Source organism: Phoxinus phoxinus, assembly GCF_949152265.1.
Source record: "Phoxinus phoxinus genome assembly, chromosome: 3".
Lineage (NCBI taxonomy): Eukaryota > Metazoa > Chordata > Actinopteri > Cypriniformes > Leuciscidae > Phoxinus > Phoxinus phoxinus.
Window position 1 is genome coordinate 13319612 of NC_136878.1, and position 21854 is coordinate 13341465.

Genomic DNA, 21854 nt, shown 5'->3' on the forward strand with positions numbered 1-21854 from the left:
TATTATCGTCCCTGCCAGAACATTTGCTGATTCGGCGCAACTGTTTAATAGCGGGTGATGCATGCTGCGAAGCGATGGCTCTTGCAATGATAAAACCTTATATGTTTGAGCCAGAATCAAGATGAGGAATCAGAGGAAAATGAACCATCACCACAACAACGAAGACTGGATCAGCCCGTGTCCACATGGAACGTGAAACTATTTTGAATTCATAACAAAATTGTAACCCGAGACACTTGAAAACGGATTTGTTGCATAATTATCCTATAGCTTAATATGCTAACAGTTTAACATTATTTAACTAATTTCAATTAAATGATAGGGTGTACCACGGACAAAAATGCATGCACAGGCCATCTTTGAAGATTGATAAAGGCAACATTTTTAATTTTCTATCACATGTAGGCCTACTAGAAAAGCGACATATTTTCAAGATTCTCTTATACAAATGTGTTTATATTAGCCAGTGATAAAAAGTAAGTTGCGTCGTCGTTGTTGAGCCCAGAATAGTCGGCACGGACTTATTTGAGCAACAGTTTTCTGGCAAAGCCAGCATCATTTTGGGATTTGTTCTCAAAACAGTCATTATCACAAACGCTTAAATTAACAACACTGCCGTGACTGGGACGTCCGCAAAATATAAAGTGCATCTATTTTTCCCTGACGTCTGGATCTTTCGGCAGCGAAAGCAAAAGATTTAGACCTGCAAAAAAGACCACAGAAAGGAGAGCAAAATGTGTGCATTTGTGATGAAAAGTGTTCGAAATGAACAAAGAAAAATAAAGGTTTTCAAAGATTTACATGCACTGCAAATACTTTTATCAACTTATTTATTTTTGAGCCTTAAGAAGACTTTTTTGCAATCTTTTAATTTTTTTAATTACAAAATAATTCGTTTTACTCTCAAACTCAGTATGTTTGATTGAATAATAAAGACACAAAGGAAACTCCATATATTTAGAGCTTGATTAAATAAATGATTCGTTTATAATGGGGAGGACGTCTTAAGCTATGAAACTTGCAGGACGTTTTAATGGTACAAGACCTCTTATATACCAAAAGATCAAGGCAAACTTGGTTTCTCATGTCATGACCCCTTTAACTTTTAATTCATTAACACATAACTTCTGTAAATTAAAATAAATTGAAAACAAAATTGTACAGCATTACAGCAGAGTGGAAAGTAAACCTATAGGGGGTATTTGAATATTTTTGTATTCAAATTCTGTCATTAATTAGGCTACTCACCCTCATTTCGTTCAAAAAAAGACTTTCGTCCAACAACAACTGATTCAACAACCAATTTATTTTTAAAAATGTTGTGAGGCCGTAGTAGTGCGTTAGCCTAAAGACCATCTTAATTTTTGCGACTTAGTTACATTGTGCATTTGAATGCTTTCTGAAACTGCACAAATTTTCTATTTTTAAATGACATACTCCTAGACCACATTTTCTATCATGTATGCCTGTGAAAGACGATTGAACCAATCGGAGTAGGCGAGTAGCCAGGAATGGGGCAGGGCGACAAGTTCAGCCCCGCCCCGATCTGTTATGTTTGTTGTAATTACATTTTTTGACACTGGGTGGAGTGTGTAGTAGGCCTATAGTTAGTATACAGGTATACAGGCAGCCAGACTCTAGAAGTCAGGTGAAATGGAGGAGGGATATGGAGAACACACTTTTTTTTGACCGTCTCAGGACAGAGCAGGTGGACGAAAGCTTGTGGGATTTATTGTCCTTGTGCATCGAAACTCTGAATTTAAGAGGACCTTTTCGAGCTTTGTGATAAAGTTGATAAAACCGGTAGTAGTCTGGGTGCGTTTCTTAACCAGCTACAACACCTCTGAGTGACTAAATGTTTATTAATGTCACTTCAAGGATTGAGAATCACTGCTTTAGAAAACACATGGCTATAGTGGCCACAACTAAAATCTTCAGCCTTTATTCAAAATTATTAAAAATGTGTAAAAGTTAGTATGCGTAGTTGTGCTTTGAGTCAATTGTTTTATTTGTGATAATGAAACATGCCAAATTATGCGGATATATTTTTTTCCCAGGTCATAGAAAGAAATTATAAACTCGTTCAAAAGAGTACCAACGAAATATTAAAGGGTTAGTTAGTTCACCCAAAAATAAAAAATATATCTTCATTTACTCACCCTCATGTTGTTGCAAACCCATCTTCGGGACAAATATATTATTTATAAAAATATATATTTTTATAAAATCTGAGCAATTTGTGTCCCTCCATTGGCAGCTCACTGATTCTTGAGAGTCGGGACAAAACATGTCCCACATAGAAAAGTCTAATTTATAGCAAAAATTAAGAAATTCATCATGATTGGCATAGTTACAAAGTTAAATCTAAAGGATTTGTATATACCTATCTGATTTTTAGAATAAACTTTTTATCTTTTTGGGGAAAATTTGAAGGTTTTCTACAGGTCCATGTAGAAGGTCCATGTTATTGCACTTGTCCTCAGCAAGAGGTCACAACATTAACCATCCCAAAAAACTTTAAAAAAGCTCTACAATTGTGAAAACATATATATCAAATACAAAATAAGGGGTATACATATAAAAAACAATGCATGAAGTGAACATCAAACAATAGTTTCCATAGAAATCTGCCTATTAAAGTTGTGTCCTCAGTTTCTGTCAACTCCGTCAGATTTTTTCATAAAGCTCTTTAAATCAGGAAATAGCATGGTCAGCTATATTCCTGAGGACCCCTTTTCATCTCCCTGCCTGTGGTGAATGCAGCACCACCACACATGCTCTAGTACGTTTTACATTTTTTTATATTTTAGACAAACAATGTCAATATTCCTATGGTCACAGCTGCACCATGTCAATACCATCTTTCTGTTAAGATACTTTTTTTAAACCAGAGTGGATTGAATTTAAGCATTTTAGTGAGGTTATTGGGACAGCTAGCAACTGAGGAAAAACTACCTAGCTGCAGTGTACAATACATGTTTTGGTGGAAAATACATGCCCTAACGTCAACTCCGTCAGACGTCAACTCCGTCAGGTTCTATGTCTGACGGAGTTGACCTGTACGATGACGGAGTTGACAAATCCACCAATAACCTCTTAATGTGCGAATATAATATTATTTGTGAATATAGTGAAGGGTTAAACTGTTATTTCAGGGTTTTATTTACACATAAATGCACATACATAGCATGCATTACATTATTTAACCATACGCATCTGACTTGTAGAGAATGGGCAGGCAGTGGTCTGCTTATTATTGTGTAACGTGTAACTTTGCCAGCACTTTAATATATATATATTTATATATATAGAGACAGATAGACAAATGAGAAGCCAGTGTAGGGCTGGGCGATATGGCCAAAAAAAATTATCACGGCAGAGGGTAGCCCCTGGTTTCCCTTATTGTTTTTTTTTGTTTTTTATAGTTGGAAACGGTTTAATTTAAAATAGTTGGAAACGGTGTATGTGCAATATGTTTATTATAGTTTGCTTTACAGTAAGTTCAATACTCTAATAACAAGGAGTAGTTTTAGTAGTAGTGTTTAAAGAGCACATCTGTTCAATAATCAGCAATGCACACATTTTGTGTCAACACCGTCAGTTTTTCGTCAACACCGTCAGTTTTTCGTCAACACCGTCAGATCTTCGACGTTTGGATGTATGTTTTTGTTAATTTTTTTGGGAAAAAAATATTCTTCCTTCAGTTGGTGTTGTTTTTGTAATAAAGGACCATCTGATCTACATCCTCTTAGGTTTTATTTATTTAAGGAATTTGTTTTTACAATATTGAAATTAAAATCAAAGTTTGAAAATGCAAATATTTAGAAATCTGAGTTTTCAGAATAGTGTGAAATCACAACTTAAGTTTATATATTGTATTTTGTTTACATATCAGAGTAACTAAACACTATTACAATATACTTCATAACTTTAGATTCTTGTTGGATTGGAAGAATTTAAATTGTTTACTTTTTAGTGTGTCTGACGGAGTTGACACAAATCCAGTTCTGAAGGGAAACATGTAAATTTGTTTAAAATGTGTTTTTATTTAGAACCTGTTCCTTTACATGGTTAAATAGCTAAGACCTTTCTCTGCAGAAACGTATAACTATAATTGATATAGTGTGTATTTAAAAAAAAAGTTTTTTAAAACGTGTTTTGTCCCGACTCTCAAGAATCAGTGAGCTACAACTACCACTTTGATGCTTCACAAAGTTCATAAAGAGATAATAAATCAAACTGCTGTCAAACACGAGAACGAACCTCATTGGTTCTTGCAGAAGCTCAAATGTGCTGCATAACACCAGAATGAACCTCATTGGTTCTCGCACGTCAAGCAAACATGCTTAAAAGTTTGGTATTTTACACTTAAAACCCTGTTTTCAGATTGTTTCTGATGAAATAGAACAGTTAAGATTAAAATTTGGACACATGCTGCTGTCCCGAGAATTTTCAGTTTCTTTCGCTTTTCTTTTCACAATTTGCTTAACTGTCAATGTGTAAATTATTATTTTTTGGGGGGTGAACTATACCTTTAAAAACGTATGGCTGCAGTCAAAGTATGCTTTTTCATGTGAGCTTTGTTTTTAAAGCCTTTTTTTTTTTTAGTTGAAAAAATTAAAACCTGCTGCTGTAGTTCACCTCCTTTTTATGATAAACTTCCCTCATATTTAAAAATATACAATAGTTTCCTCATAGTTTGATAAAACTTGTAGGGTCATTAAAAACAAATTCCCAAACCAATCACCTCCAGACATCACTTTCAACCACTACTGTATAGAGAACAAAGCTGTATCTGGACTATTTTTGTAGTGCGTTTGCATACATATAAGAATGCTCCAGTCATTAAAAAAAGACCAGTTAAATCTTTAAAAACACTCCTTAGTGTTCCACAAAAGTCAGTTAATCATACAGGTTTGGAACAGGAGAGTAAATTTACAATTTTCATTTTGGGGAGGAACAAAACCCTCTAAAATCAAGAACAATATCCAAAAGCTTCTAATATTTAACAACTAGAAATGTTGTGTTTTAAAAGAAATGACCTAAAATAAATATATATATATATATATTTTTAATCAAGCGCTCTTGTGATTTTTTGTAATACTATGCATAATATTGACATGCCACTACCCGACAAATACTTTTAGTAGCGAGTCCAATGGTAGCCGTTCTATGAATAGTTCAGTGAAAGTCGTAAACTGTATTCAGGGTCACACAGCAACCTGTCCTCTTAATCTTGGTAGTAGCAAATGCATAATGAGTGTTTTTGTGACATCCGTTTTGAAACTACAATTTCTTCCTTGTAACATCTCTCATGTACAAAGACAAATTCAAATCCAAGAATGCTGCCAGTAACACTGGAATGTATGTAACATGTAGTTGTGAATTTATTTAAAGTTGACTAGAAAGGCAAGCGTTGCAGAGGACAAGACGGACAAAAGCTAATCTCTACTTTAGAAAAGGAATTAATAATAAAAAAGAAGAAAATAGGGCTATACAAAGCTGAATGTCCACCCTGGAGTTGTTTCCATGCACAGATAAACCCTTGATCCTAGATGAAGACTCTTCAGCAAGAAATCATAAGCATAAAGGTCTTTTATCCCAGAACTGGGCTCAATCAGTTTCTGGAAACATCCCTTAAGGCTCCTGCTGGGGATGGGAGATCATACAGAGCAACTTAAAACTTATACTTTAACCTGTTTAAAACATTAGCCTACACAAACTCATTTGTGAAAGTGAAATGCATACCCAGGCTCTACAAAACCACAATCTGCACTTAAAAATATTTTACAGTGTGTAAAAAAAAAAAAAAAAAAAAAGGAAAGACATTTGGCTGGTGTTCTCAGAATCTGCGGCGTTTGTTGGGCCCAAAGTCCATAGGTCCAGAACGAGGGAAAGGAAGAGGAAGACCACCTGGATTCCCGGCAGACCCCTGCTGAAAGAGAGAGAGAAAGCAGCTTACAACACTGCACTCTTTGCATGCTGCCCTGAAAGTTGTCACTGTGTGTATGTTGAGAGATCTGTAGTACCTCACTGGAAGCCATGCCGGCAGCTCCTGCTGCTGTGGGATTTCCACCCATCGGGCTCCTGTTCATAGCCATTCCCTGACCTTTCAGCCCAAGAGAGAAAGAGAAATGTTAGGCTCACATGGGTAATTCATTAAAAATATTGACAAAAAGTGAGAATCTATCAATAGTAACAAAAATGAATAAAAGACAAATCATGGAAGGATTTACCACACAAATTCTCTAAGTCTAAAGTAGGGTGAAAGAACAGGATCTTTAAGCCCTTGCTATGACACTCAAAGATGTTTTTTTTTTTATGTGTGTAGAGTGACTATTTCTTACCTCCCATTTGCATCCTCATGTCTGGATCCCTCTGAAACAGCAAACATACAGTTCATGAATCAGGGTTCTTGCAGGTTTCAGTAAGTCAAACTTAAGACATTTTTAAGACATTTTAAGACCATAAAGATTGAAATTTAAGACCTACATGACGCATCAACCAGCAAATAAAATTAGCATCAATATGCACTTTTTGTTTACAAAAACGTTAAAATAATAACATTAAAAACGATGACCAGATTTTTTTTAAAGTGTCTTGCAACATGTTGTCTACTAACATGTACAAGTTCAAATAAAGTTGACAATTCACCTTACATATTTCAGCCTTTTTTTCATAAAAGAATGAGTCAAAAAAGATAAATTACTGACATTTACAATGCACATTAGCTTATCTTTTATTATTAATAGTTAAATTCATTCCAATTTTCCCGTGGCGTCTGTAGTTGCTGTGCAACCATGCACTGCGCTCTCCACAACGACAAAGTTGTAGTAGCTAATGGATTTCCACCACCGATAAATGCTTGCTGTAGCTCTGCTACAAGATTTATTTACGGAGAAGAGATAAACACCCGTAGTGTTTGGGTGCACGTGCACCCTTGATCCTTCATGTTGACTGAGCTTTCAATGTTGTTACGGAAAGGGTGAAGCTGATTGGTTGGTTCTTGTCACATGACCTGCGGTGCGCTTACGGAATCCTGAAAAGTTGAGATTTTTTTATCTTGCTCCGCCTGGAAAAAACAGCCGCATCGCTTCCATTATGAGCGCGCTTGCCGCACGCCTACATTTGAAATAACGAACTTGAGCAAAAGACGCGATATGTGAACGGCCCCATGGCGAGCTACCTCCAATCAGGCCACGAGCTACTGGTAGGCTAGCTTGCGAGCGCCGCAGGGGTTAAAGTGAAAATAAGTCCTGAGAGCCTTTGAAAACTGGCTGTCCCCATAGGAAATAACTTTCTACTTTGTAATAAACAGCGTTTCTGGAAATGAAGGAGGGTAAAACCTTTTTTAGACCTCGGATGAAAATCGGACCGTTTTTAAGAGGTTAAGGCCTTAAATTTAAAGTTCAGAATTTTAGACCCCGTGGGAACCCTGATGAACTTAAAATGCAGACAAACTGGCATAGGGTTGTCAAAAGTACCGGTACTTTGGTACGAAGTCGATACTTGAATGTTAAACGTAACAAATCCAGCCTTTCTACAGTACTGGTAGTTCCGAATACCGGGTCAATCCAGAACATGTTAGGTGGCTTCTTTAAACGCTCCCATCCAATTTTGTGAGAGCTCTGTGTAGAGCGTCACAGGTTTCTTCTTACAGCGTTGAGAATTGTAGCCAATCATAGATATGTTTGTTGAGCATGTGAACAACGTTTTGCTTAGCGTTTTTCACTCGCAAAATGTGTCATTACAACCAAACAATAAACATGTCAATAAAGATTTTTATTTGATCTTTTTATTTAAAGGGACAGTTCACCCAAAAATGTAAATTGTCATCATTTACTTATCCTCATGTTGTTCCAAACCCGTAAGACTTTCGTTCATCTTCGTGCAGTGATTTAACCTCAGTTTTGTGAAGTGACACGAGTGCTTTGATTGTGCCCAAAAAAAACTACCACTTTATGTACAAAATATTAATCTCCAATGCGTGTCAATATTTTGTAAATGAAGTGGTGAATATTTTCTTTTGTGCAAACAAAACGCTCACCAGGGTCCCCGCGGATCCTTAAAAAGTATTAAAAAGTCTTAAATTCGATATTTAAAATTTAAGGCCTTAAAAAGTCTTAAAGTCTTATTTTTACTTATGAAAAGTCTTATTTTTACCTATGAAAGGTCTTAAATTTTAGATTACACTTTGACGACGTATCTAAATGCTTTCCAAATGAAAACTATCTAATTAGCGTACGTATTATTTTTTATTATTCTATCTTTGTGGATTTGCTTGTTCACATGACGATTCGCGTCATTTACGGCAGCGTATTAGCCTGCGTCTGTCTCCTGCACGCGAGAGGAGAGGATAAGAGAACGAGTAAATGTCAGTTCAATAGTAAGTTCATTCTTTGTGCTTAGGATTGTCTATGAACTATGATGATATAACGTTACGTACGAGGCACCGCGAGTTCGAGCTGACATCGTATTTGTCTCTCATGCTTGCTTTCACTGCGTGATGTGTCAGTGCAGTTATAGGTATGTCCCCAAATTAGTTTTTGTCTTATTATATTATGTTGTTATATTAGAATATCACGAGCAAGAGTGCCGTTTTCCTGTGCTCAATTGCAAATGTGCTATTTATTTTATACAACAGTTAAATTAACAATAAAGTTAACATTGTGTGTTACTTTTTATATTGTCAATATTGTTTGTTTCCCCCTTTATTTCGCCGACGAGAATTTTATAATGAAACTGTAGTCCAACAGACAGCGATTCTTTTTAAAAAACTGAAATCCGCGTTTTGAACGAATCATTTGATTCAATGAATGAATCGGCCGTTTGAACAAATCGGTTGAATATGACTCCAACAACTCGCTTATTAAGACAGTGACTTACTGCCACCTACTGGCGGGTTTAGTTGCATATTTAAAGTAGGCTACCCTTTAATTAAAATGTTAAAATTATAAAATATTTCATATTTAAATATTGAATAGCTTTATTTATGCAATTGCAAATTAAGTGTAAATATAGTAATGCCAGTTCGGATGCCGCTTCTGTGTCACCTCTGCACTGCAAGGATGGTTTTTAATTTAATTATTTAATTTGACAGTGGTACGGTCTTATTCTAATAGAATTTAATTTGAATGTTAGAATTTGACATAAAAGGTGATGCATACCTCTAAATACGTTTAGAAATAATTTCCATATTTAGGTGAAAATGCCCCTGGAAATCAATTTAAGGTGGCAAATATTGCCCCTTAATATTTTTTTTATTTCAGTCACTACTGTGAACTGACCACTGCATAGATAGAATATGTTAAATATGAATATCTTTGTGAGTCCTGCTGTCAAAAACAGGCCTAAACCAGCCATGGTACCAGTACAAAATCAGTGAAATATCATCTGATTATTATCAACAAAACTTTGAAAATATCGAGATATATTTTTGTTAATATTGCAAACCCCTAATGTACGGTATTAATTTTTATTTCTTCAGGTCTTAAAAAAGTCTTAAAAAGCCTTAAATTTGACTTTAAAAAATTTGCAGATACCCTGCTCACGTTGCTTCATAAAATTTAGGTTAAATCACTGAAGTAACATGGATTGCATTAACATTTTACTACTTTTCTGGAAAGTGGTAGCTGCATAGACTGCCAATGGAGGGACAGAAATCTCTCAGATTTCATTGAAAAGACCATTATTTTTTATCTTTTTTACCAACTGCCAGGGTTATTGTGAGGGGGGAGGGATTTGACTAAGTTATGTTATGTTTGTTAAGTGTATGTTATGTTCTTTTGTTAAACGTGTTGTAAAAAAAAAAAATCTTCATTTGTGTTCCAAAGATGAACGAAAATCTTACGAGTTTGAAATGACATGAGGGTGAGTTTGTTTGTTTATAGGCATGCCAGCTACCCCGGCTATATTCATGACAAGAAAGAGATTAAAAAAGAATGATTAAAATAGGTTTTAAACTAAAACTAGATCTGGTCTTCATGAAGGTGAGTAAATGATGACAGAATAAAACATTTTTTTAGTGAACTAACCCTTTAAAACATTTCAAGGCTACATGCTAATTTTTAAATGCATTATTTACTTAACACTAATAATTAACTAATTTTAATATTTTTATTTTCAAATAGTTAGATAAACTACTAATTTAAAATAGTTAGAATAGTTTTTGCTATGGTACAGAAATTGATACCGACTACTGAAATTGATCAAACTGATTGTTACGACACTACTGTGCGGAAACCTCAGGAAATTCGGACTCACTTTCTCAGAGAAGTTTCCTCCCTGCCCCTGCTGCCTCCTCATCAGTTCCTCGGAGTGGGCACGGAGCTCCTCCTCTCTTCTCCGTCGCTCCTCCTCCTGACGCAGCTCCATCTGTTTCCGTTTCTGCACCTCCTGGCTATGAGCCTCCTCCATTCTCCTCAACTCTTCCTGTCTGCGCAAGAGATCTGAAGCAGAGCGAGAGACGTAACCAACTGCAGTGTGACTGCTGACTAGGGATATGCAAATCTACATTCTCAAAACAGTCTGTCTGTAGGTTGCCTGAAATACTAGCCATTTAAATAGGCTTCACAAACTGCGAGATGAAGTGCAAGGTGTCTCGAGATGTGATTTTTAACAACGCTCATGATGGGACACACAAAAAGCAGGACAAGACCTGGCACAATGGCCAAAGACATTTTTCTGAATGGGTATCATCAGTGCTTAAAGGGATGGTTCGGAGTAATTTTAACCTAGGGTCCTTTGCACCATGACCTCAAGCCAAACGTAAAAACAGGGGTGGGGGGTTAGTGTGATGTAGTGGGGTGAAAAAACATGTGAGGATTCGTGAGAGAAATGCAGGAGGTTTGCAAGATGACGAAAAACAAATAATAAAAATTTCTAGATCAAATGAAGAAAAAAAAAAAAAAGGTCACGTGACCATTAAACCAACACCAGAGAACCATGAACATGCAAATGTGTTGTTAATTTGATTGATATGTTAACTTAAAACATCACAGGGTAATTCAAGTAAATATTTTAGGTCAAAAAAGTTTGGGCATACCTGTTCTGAAAGATGATTGAAGACGAAAGTTTACTAGGTTTGCTATCTCCAAAAGATGTTAATCTGAGTGTGCTCACCTTGTCTCATCAGCATGACTTGGTGCTCATGACGTGCTGCTTCCATTTCGGTCTCCAGCTTCTCTTGAGCCTCTTTGATGTTTCGATCAACCTGGTCAAACTGCTGCTTTTCCATTTCCATTAAGGCCTTCCAGCGCATCGCATACTCGTACTCAAACGAACCTGGCTGGGCGAACCGGGGCGGCTGCTCACGCTCTCTAATGGACAGAAAAATACATGTTCGTTTATTTTTAAAACTGTGTAATAAGCTGGATAATGCACAGTCCATTGGTCATCACCTCAAGTAAATAACAGGGAGAGACCTTTTCGCTTTGTTCCCCTGATTAACACTTTTTTTTATTAGAATGTAAAACTATAAAGTCATAAATCCCCACACCCTTTTGAACACTTACCTTACATTTACATACTTACATGATACAGATTAAAACTTTTTTTTTGTGTGAATAATTAAAAGGTAGTACTCACAAGTTTTGAGAACATCTAGAAAAATAAAATATTCCATTACTTTGTAAATTTCTATAACTTTTTCCATGCCTGAAAAAATACATTATGCTAAATATTTCCAAGTCTTCCATGCTCATAGGAAACATGGATAATGATGCAGTGAACAGTCTGGTGATGCATTAACATTTACAAATACAATGCATATGACACAACGAACAAACTCACTTGTGAAATATTGGGTTTTTATTAATAAGTCTCTCAGGAAGTCCCTCATCCTCATCAAGCTGATCCATCGGCTCAACGGTAACAGGCCGGGGGAATCTGAGTTTGGGAAAGAAAGTCAAACTTAAGTAAACCAACTACCATTAACGCAGTGTATTAATGATAAGCAGTAGAAACAGACTCACGCAGTGAGAAGAAAGGCTCCATCTCCGCAACGGTCCAGAGCTTTTCTAGCGGACGGTTTGTTGGCAAACTCCACAATGCCCTTCCCAGTTGGCCTGCCACGGTCATCAACAATGACAATGGCCCGTTCGATTGGACCGAACATGGAGAAGGCCTCCTCCAGAAGCTCATTGGACACAAACTGAGGCAGGTTCTTAACCGTCAGTGCAGCGCCATGCGTGGCAAAGCGCACACGGACCTGACGACCACGGAAGACGGTGTCGTCCAGTTCTGCTTTTGCTATGTCCGCAAGCGTCTTCGTTTCCTAATGAGCAGAAAGCAGAAAGTCAGGGTTAATGTTGCATTGGTTATTTGCTGTCTGAGAACTGATACGTCATTGAAAAAAGGAAAATGTATGATCTTATTATATAATAGAAATATGATCTTAAGTCAATTTATTAGCTAAACAAAATATCAAACATGGTTAATTGACTGACCATGCAAAATGCAGTTTTAGTTATGAATACATTTTGTCAGGTCAAGGTTATTGAAAGTAAAAACAACAGTCTCTAGGGGTGGGTGATACGACCAAAATCTTATTTCACAATGAGTAGGTTTAAAAATTAAAAATAAGAACCAAGATGCAAAATACAAACAACAGGACAAATTCAATAGTACAATTCAATCAAACTTTCAGGTACAGTAGGTTTATTTATATAATCAAAAAGTAAGAATAAAACTGCATAGTATGTATAAATTAAATAGAATTTGTTTTCTGAAGTTAGAAATAATATTCAGTCAAGAGCAGCAAGCGACTTTCTTTGTCTTTTGTTGTTTGATTAACAATGACAAACGGCAGCAGGTTTATTAGGCTGCTGTCACTTTAAGACCTGATGCATAGATCTAACATACTGACACATATCAGGATTTCACCCAACCGTTTATGTTCTGTTTACATAAATACTCCACACGATAGACATTTTAACAATCAGCCACGAAAGAGAACTGAATTCTGGATTGCATGCTGAGAGGCAGCTTTCTGGACTTAACCACACTTTATTTTAAAGTGTCAATAACTTTAAATAGTACTTTGTTACGTGGATATATTTACATATCAATATAACACATTTAGCAAAACCTCTAACGATAGGTGAGACGGCTGGGTGATGGCTCGTCAAACTCACCAGCCTGATGAAGCCAAAGCCTCGTTCCTTGTTGATGAAGATCTCAGAAGGTTTGCCATACTTGGAGAAGAGCTTTTCCACATCATCCTCTGTGGTTCCAGTGGGCAGGTTCCCCACAAACAGCCGACTCCTCTGTGTGTAGGTTTTCTCTCCTGGCTTCCTGAAGTTCTGCAGGTCTATAGTGAAAGCATCATCTGTAGGAGAGAAAAGTTCAGTCAGCACTTCAATATAAAGCCAAAGATCTGTGCGAATGATAAAGCTGTGGCAGTGTTGTGTAAAAATGTTGCTTACTCGGGCTACTCTGCTCTCCAGCATCAGTGTGTTGTCCATTGCTGTCGGCTCCTGAGGGCTTCCTCTGCTGCTCTTGTTGGGGGTTGGGATGCTGTCGGGGTGGGCCATGATTCTGCTGCTCTGAACGTGGTCCTCTGTTTCCTTGCATCTTTTAAAAACAGGGATCATCAATACAAACTTTTAAAGAAGATGATTTCCAAAACATAAGAACAATACTCATTCAAAAGTTTAAAAGCCATGATGGATGTTGTTCTGCTAATGTAAAGAGGATTCACTGATATTGCAGTATCTTTTCATTCTTTTAGCATCATTCAGTGAAATGTTAGGCATACTAATCTACGTTAGGCATACAATCTGAACACAAACAGGAGACAATGAAAAACAACAAATAGTTAATCTGATTACATTACATAATCTAAAAAAATAAAATAAAAATCACACAAACAGGGCTTGATCATTGGTCATGTTATTTCAATTGACTATTAATTCATGTATATTTAATAGTTAATATCTTAATTAATAACTGTTTTTTAATAGACATTTTCATTAAGAGTGTGATTTCACTATTTGCGGGTGCAATTTGGTGTCTTTGTTTTCAATAATTGTTTGATTCTTCGCTAATGACTTCTTTGTTCGCTGTTAAGATTTCATAAATTAAGATTGAATTACTTTTAATAATGACTGTGAATTACTGCATGCATGTATACATGATTAATACTTATCTGGTTTCTTTATTAATGAGCGTTTATGGGTTTTCAAAGTGAAGCCTGAGCCGGCCAAACACTCAACGCAACGAATAGCACGGGCTAATCTCCAGCTGATGTGCACTAACATTCATTCGGGAATAAAAGCATGCATCATATGCAGATAATATCAGAGAAATATAAGTGTCTAAATACCTTCAATACGTGTTTTTAATCCGCTTCGGTAACACACGCAGCGTTGATCACAAAGAGGAGAAGGGCGGATCGCCGTACACCTCAACGTGCTGACTGCTCTAACTGCTCATTGGCTGGCGCTGGGTTTTCCGGCGCAGGCTTTGCTGCTTTCGATTGGTCGATTTTACGTCAAGAAAATGACGTTTACATGTTACAAATGTTTCATTGGTTGTCGTCGTTTTTAAACAGTAGGAAATGACGAGAGGAAAAACCAAGTTAGTGAGCGGCGTGGATTGATAAAAGATTAAAACATTGATTGAAAGTGGCTAGCGCCGCCCAGTGTTGAGAAAGCGCAATCAATAAAACCAGTGTCGGTTTCATAAAAATATTTATGAACCAGTGCACACATTTTTTATTCACTAAGACGTTAACTGACAATGCTTCATATATTTGTTAACCTTCTATTTTTTTTTTTTGATTATCATAATATTATATACATTTCTGAAATGTTATCTAATAGGACAGAAAGTGAGCCGAATCAAATAACAAGTAGTGAAATCATGTTCACTTAATTTAGATATTGTGGTAAAAGAAAAGCTACCTAATATGATATCCATCTATTACATCAACTAATATCTAATATATCAATACATATATGATGAGGACATAAAATTGTACTGCATAACAGAAATTACCCACATACACCTGGCTACTTCTACAAACATAACTATATAATGTGTAGTGAGACATCAAAAAAAGAGAGAAAAAAGAACAGATACAAAAAAGCTCCTTTAATAAACTGCATTCACATATGACAAACTGGAAAGATATGTTTTTATATGACACTCTCAAGAAACATCACATAAGCATGTACAGCATATATTAAAAATAAACCCAGAAAAACAAATTACTGTCACAATAAATTCATTTAAAAAATGTCCAGATCCGATCGCAGCTCCATTCTTCAAATTCCTCCAGGACACATTTGGTATAAAACTGAACACAACTGCCACAGGGGAAAAGGATTAACGTCTGCTTTTACTTTGGATCCAAAAAAAAGAAAAGAATTACAACCTTTCTATTTACCAAAACCGCTTAAAGAAACCATGTCCAATGGGAACCAAACACAGCAGTAATATTACCACAGGTCTACTCAGCTAAACAAGTCCCTCAGTCCAACAAAACCTAAACAATTATTTAATCAGATATGTAAATTTATGCCCATGCAATAAAGCCAGCTAAATCCACACCATTCTGCACTGTGTTAAATCGGATGAGGCCGATTTGAAAGTCGCTTAATTTTATTTGAGTTTAACTCTCTTTGCTCCTTCCTTATAGTCCTCCCGGGTGAGTTTGTAGCCCCAGTGCTGCAGAGTCTGTCTGACCACCGGGGAAACACTGGAGTTGTCATAACCACAACCGGACCGGACCACTTTTGTGATGAGATTTTGCCGCCACCGACCTTTGATTCCTGCACATTTGGCCCAGCGACTGATCTGCCGTGCATCATCCATTGTTCGTCTGCCCTGGTAAAACCTGCTGGGAAGACAGAACATGAATGTGTAAAAGATAAAGATATAAATAAATAAAAGCTTTGAATCTTAAGATTTAATATATTTCCTATGCAGACTAAAGGTGAGGGGAACCGCTCAAGTAAAGAATATATTTTAGGACAACTTTTAGCTTTTAGTGCTGTCTTCTTCTAATAGTGGTCACCCCTTCAATGGTCCCAACATGCATGTATTTGGATTCACACAGTAGTGTAAAGTGAGTTGCAGCAGCTCTTGCCTGCAGTACCACTGGAACCAGCCGTATGGATCCTGGGTCACGATCCACCCACTGCTTTCCCACATCTCTAGACTGCCTCCACATTTTACTTTATAGGTGTTCACGTTTTCCCTGTACGTTGATGAAGCCACCTGAAATAAACCCAGATCGTTTAAAAAACAACAACACCAAAACTTCTCACAACATATACACAAAAGTTTAAATTATATCTCAAATACAACAGGTATCTCCAAGTTGAATATGCTGTTTTTGAAAATCATAAATGGCGTTTGCTAGCTTGTAGCAATCTAACTGTTATCAACTATTCATTCATTTTTATCAAGTGCAAGCGAGGTCTTGTGGCTAAATAAGATTTCATGGTTTTCTCTTTTACGTGAGAATCTCTTATCACATGCTCATAGCCCTGAGCTTCAATCTAAGGGGATAATACACAATATAATACACAGCTAAGACAACATAAGACACTTACCGCAAAAAAAATAACAGTAGATCAGTAAAAATGATATCAATGATAGTTATAAAAAGAAGTATTAATACAGTATTATAAAACAGTTCATGAACTGATCACAAAGAGCTCCATCTGGGGCAAATTTAGTCAACTGAATAAAACACACAAACAAACACACACACACACACACACACACACACACACACACACACACACACACACACACACACAGGGAGTACATTCAGCTCTTATCTGCTACAGACACTCAAAATAAAATCTTCGTTAATTTTGTCAAAAGCGTTTAAAATGCAATCGTAAAGAATAACACCTGTTTAGAAATGTTCAGTCCATCCAACCAGTCTTCGGGAAGCTCCTGACAAACATCTTTGTAATGTTTCTCTTTAAAAAAAAAAAAAAAAAAAACATCTGGCAATACTTCAACATTTACAGTTGAATGCATAATAATTGCGACACATTTGAGTACATAACCAACCTCACTGCCTCCAAAAGGACATGTGGAGTGCCTTTGCAATCAGAAACGTAAAAAAAGAAGAAAAAAAAGTATTTTCTTGTGTCCCTTGCTCAAGTCTGAATCAAGTCACAAGTAAATGTGACAAACTTTTTAAGAGGAAAGTACACAGTAAATAATTTGATCTATTTCTACTTGATCTAACATTTGATCATGTCCAAGTGAAAATTGATTTCTTCAAATTGGTCAAAAGCATTTGGAGTTAAAAATTATACATTTCTGTAAGTATTCACCATCATTCCAAGTAAATACTTAGGCTATGTTCACACTGTCAGTCCAAATCTTTAATTTTCTGGAATATCTGTATTGATTTCTATGGCATAATTTACTCACACTCAAGTTTTTCCAAACATGTATAAGTTTATTTGTTCGGCTGAACACAGAAAAAGGTATTTTGAAGATTTTCGGTAACCAAACAGTTATGGGACACCATTGACTTCCATAGTATTTCTTCCAACATACTATGATAGTCAATAAACTGTTTGCTTACCTATATTCTTCAAAACACCTTCTTCTCATTTTTGGGTGAACTATTCCTTCAAGCGGTTTTGCAATCACAAATTGGTCAAAAGTCTATTGGCCAGGGCATATTACAGAAACTTTCTATCTTAAGTCTTAAGTTAAGTTAATTTAGGATTTTTCACAAATTCGTATCACAGAAGCAAATCTTAACTTGATTTAGGATTCTTATCCTATCTTACAAAATCTCATCTGATCTGTAGTTAGGAAACCTTAAATCGCTCTCGCGAATAATCGCGAATAATTAACTCTCAGGTCTGTTACTAAGCAACCAATGATGCACAAACAACTGCTGAGAAGTAAACTCTAGAAATTGAAATGGAATGGCTATTCCAGATGGCTATTGTTATGTGATTTTTAAAGTTGGCTTTCAAATTATTTTGAAGTTAGGACACCATTGAAGTTATGATTTTTTTGTGTAATGAAAGCTTTTATGATTTTTTTAGTTGGGATGCTTCTGTAATACCCTTTTCCTTTCCATAGTTAAGATAAGATTAAGCACTTTAGAAATGTCATTCTGTAATAGCTTTTGTCCTAAATGAGGTTCAAACTGAAAGTGCCATGGTTACCAAACAGATAAGATAGGAGTCTAAAGTTAGGATCTTTCTTGAATATGCCCAGATGTGCAAAGCTGTATTTTCCCAGCAGTTTGCTGCATTTATTTGACCATCTACCTTTGTAGTGGCTTGTGTATACACAGTAAAAAAAAATCATTAAAAAGTACAAAGGGATAATTATGTTTTAAAGGAACTGTGCATGTTTTGAAATTCAATTAAACCAACTTAATTCATTATGAGACGTACTTGTGATACTGGAGTAGATGGGCCTGAAATAGGTACCCCCAAAACTGCCTGCCTGTAAAACCTCTTTGGGAGTCATGTTAGGTTTGAACTCTGGGTAGTCTGCAACAACAGAGAAATGAAAAGATAGTGGAAAAAAATGAGTGAATGAATGAATAAATGACAAAACTATACTACAAAACATTCTTAACTTCACCTTCAAACACAAGTTGTCCTTTCTCATTTCTCTTTATTTCAGAAGTATTTTTGCCATCATCTGAGTTGTTTTTCTCATCCTTCTTTTTCTTTTCTTTGTCCTTGTCTTTGCCAGAGAGCTTCACTTTAGTTTTTGTAGAGTCAGCTTTACCATCGGGAGCTGAAGATCAGAGAAAAACACATTACAAAACACAGTCTCTCAACACGAAATAATGTTGCTGACCTAAAAAGCCTTGATCTCTGAAACAGCCATGTAAAATATGCAAATTATGAGAAAGAAAAATACAAAAATAGTTAGTCAAGAACATAACATATTCAATATCCATAGAATAGTACCCTATATATATATATATAAGTATATTTTCAAAATATAATTTATTCACTGTTTTAGCATTATTTTGTGACTATAAAACAATCCAAAACTCACTGACCAGGGTTTTTAATGAGAAAATAATCGTCAGTAAAAAATGCATATTAGGTATGAGATCAAATATTGCACAAAGTAACAGTGTCCAACAGCTAGTTGGTAAAGTTTCAGTGCGAGGCATTAGGTGCAACCCAGTTTGCATACGTATGCACTATTCTATGCCATTTTGTGGTATAAATAGTGCGAGTTGTGTTCACACTGAAAATTCCCCCCAAAATAAAATTTTCACTTTAAATACCCGGATGATGCACTTAATGAACTGAAAAACAGAGGGGCTACTAGACTTCCAAGTCGCCTAACTACTGAACTTTTTTATTATTATTAAATTGCAAAATTAAACTCTTTTTCAGTCCCTTTTGTGTATTTTATAGATCATGTTGTAAAATCCAAATAAGCTTTACAGATGTACACCTGTGGAACAGTCCTTAAACACTAACAGTTTACAGGCGAAAAAAATTCATGTTAATTAAGTTCCAATAACTTACGACACCAAAGAGACCTTTCTACTGACTCCGAAAAACACCAGGAGAAAGATGCCCAAGGTCTCTGATCACCTGTGTGAATATGCCATATTCCTGCTGCAGGGAGACGTGAGGACTGCAGGTGTGAACAGAGCAACAAACTGCAATGTCATTGTCCGTAATGTAAGACGCCTAAGACAGTGCTACAGGGAGACAGGAAGGACAGCTGATCATCCTTGCAAATGCCTCGGTGGAAGAGTGGGGAAGCATCTCACAGCAAGAGCTGGCAAATCTTTCTCAGTCCATGAAGATGAGATGCACTGTACGACCTAAAGCAGCTGGTGGCCACGTTATCCATCATACACTGATTTATTATTAAATAGTCAGTTTTATGGTTCCATGAATGTATTTTTAAAGATGCAAGCTTCATTGATATAATGTTATTTATGAACTTATTAATATATAAGTGCTGTGATTTATTGAGGTCTAATGGTGTTAATGCAATGTACTGGTCTGTCTGACTTTATTCTGTCTGGGAGAACAAGACAAGTACTGTCTTTACATCTTGTTGTTGACTGTGCGCAGTTTGTACTGTTGAATGTAATGACATTTATGACATTTTACGGGATCGTTAAAAAAGTTTGATTAACCCTGACCTGAGCTTCTAATCTTAAAACAATGATTTAACTGTTGTAACTCATGTACAACTGTTATGGTGGGTTGCCCACAGTAGTAAACCCTCATGGTGGCCCCACAGTGAGTTTTCATGGGGGCCTGTGTGGGTTTTCTGTGGGCAAGCTAAAAGGGTTTACCCTTGGCCACACTATCCCACAGAAAATCGACACTTACCCACAGTGCCCACACTGGCATGTTTGCTGGGACAACACCACCTACTGACTGACTACTTACTCACAGCAACTTTTGATACTGAACCCTGCTCTGTGTTCAGGGACTTATTATTTCATTTCTGTTTGTCAAATGTTTGTGAAATGTGTTCTGTTTCTGTCTCAGTCAACTATACATAATAAGAAAAAACATGGTAGCTGGTTGGGTAAGCAGTTGAAAGTGCGAGGACGTTTGTTTTTTCACTAAGTAGCCTATAGTATTTTAATAAACACAAAAATAATGTAAGGCAAATTGTTTCATTAACATGGAAGATGTAAAAACGTAGTTCATAAACGTAGTTTCACAAACGCTACTGTCACTGTGTGATGATAGATAGATAGATAGATAGATAGATAGATAGATAGATAGATAGATAGATAGATAGATAGATAGATAGATAGATAGATAGATAGATAGATAGATAGATAGATAGATAGATAGATAGATAGATAGATAGATAGATAGATAGATAGATAGATAGATAGATAGATACCGCGTGATTTCTGGACTGCGCTGCTCTTTTCTTCGTTTTTGTCTTTTGTTTTCTGTCTCTTCTTCTCAGGCGCCTTTGAATCATCCGGACCAGTTTTTCGTTTCATCTTACTGGCTCTTTCATCCTCGTCACTCATATTTGAATGCTTAACGTAGCGGAATCAGATTGGTTTGATGAGAACTGGGTTATGTAGACACAAGGACACTTTGCTTAGAAAATGATCAAGGACTTAACCAAAGACTGTATATAACTCATCTAAACAGTTTCTTGACAACAGCCGATTCCGCGTTTACGCAACACAGTGTAGTGCGCATGCTCACACAGGACAGGCTTGCCTGCATAACATACAGTAGGGCTAGCATATAACACTACACAACATAACATAAGCGAGTAAATGCATATTATTTCTTAATTAATTTGAGCATACTGAATCTTAGGTGATCCTTCAGAAGGAGTACACACTAATTTAACCTATGCGGGATGTTAGTCTGTATAGTTTGTAAATGTATTATTTACAATTTCCTTCAGCCATACAGAAGCGCTGCGCCGTTCACCACGTGCATGCGTATTATAAATGTTTTTCTAAAAATTCAAATTCGACATTTTATTTTATTACATTATTTTAATATTAATGTAATATTGAACGTTTGGTTTATGTACCAGGAAATGTTCTGGTAATTGTTTTATTTATTTTAATAAATTTGTTTGTTTGTTTAGGCTATATTTTGTTTTGTTTATGTTTGTTTATTATTATGTGCTCTTCGCATGTCGGTCAAAAATTACCAAAATTATTATTTTTATTTCAATTAAATGAATGTACTATATTTTAGTTCGATAATGTTTTTTCCATTTTAAAAGATATGGTAGGCTACTAAATTATATTTACGCTAAATTATATTTTTTGAGCATAGACCTGAACATTTAATTTCCAACTTAAACTGTCGTAAATCTTGAATGCTTTTTAGAGCACAGACTTAAGTTTGATCTCTTTTCAAACTAGACGACAC

General features: G+C 36.0%; 2 protein-coding genes across 3 annotated transcripts; both read right to left on the reverse strand.

Moving 5' to 3' along the window:
• Positions 1-5367: 5367 nt before the first annotated feature.
• On the reverse strand, positions 5368-14512 carry nono (non-POU domain containing, octamer-binding). Of its 2 annotated transcripts, none has more exons than XM_079606861.1 (10): positions 14324-14512; positions 13425-13572; positions 13134-13327; positions 11973-12274; positions 11791-11886; positions 11122-11318; positions 10264-10448; positions 6348-6378; positions 6030-6109; positions 5368-5935 (listed from the first exon to the last, which is right to left on the reverse strand). In XM_079606861.1, exons 2-10 carry the CDS (start codon positions 13570-13572, stop codon positions 5843-5845), a joined length of 1326 nt encoding a protein of 441 aa, XP_079462987.1. In that variant the 5' UTR covers positions 14324-14512; the 3' UTR covers positions 5368-5842. The 2 variants fall into 2 exon arrangements, with proteins under 2 accessions (XP_079462987.1, XP_079462988.1); XM_079606862.1 differs by having other exon boundaries at positions 5368-5932; positions 14324-14453.
• Positions 14513-15072: 560 nt separating this feature from the next.
• LOC306995339 (uncharacterized protein) lies at positions 15073-21366 on the reverse strand. Its single transcript, XM_079606883.1, has 7 exons — positions 21275-21366; positions 20848-21182; positions 18583-18741; positions 18390-18488; positions 16867-16937; positions 16091-16221; positions 15073-15838 (listed from the first exon to the last, which is right to left on the reverse strand). Exons 2-7 carry the CDS (start codon positions 20981-20983, stop codon positions 15604-15606), a joined length of 831 nt encoding a protein of 276 aa, XP_079463009.1. The 5' UTR covers positions 20984-21182; positions 21275-21366; the 3' UTR covers positions 15073-15603.
• Positions 21367-21854: the final 488 nt, after the last annotated feature.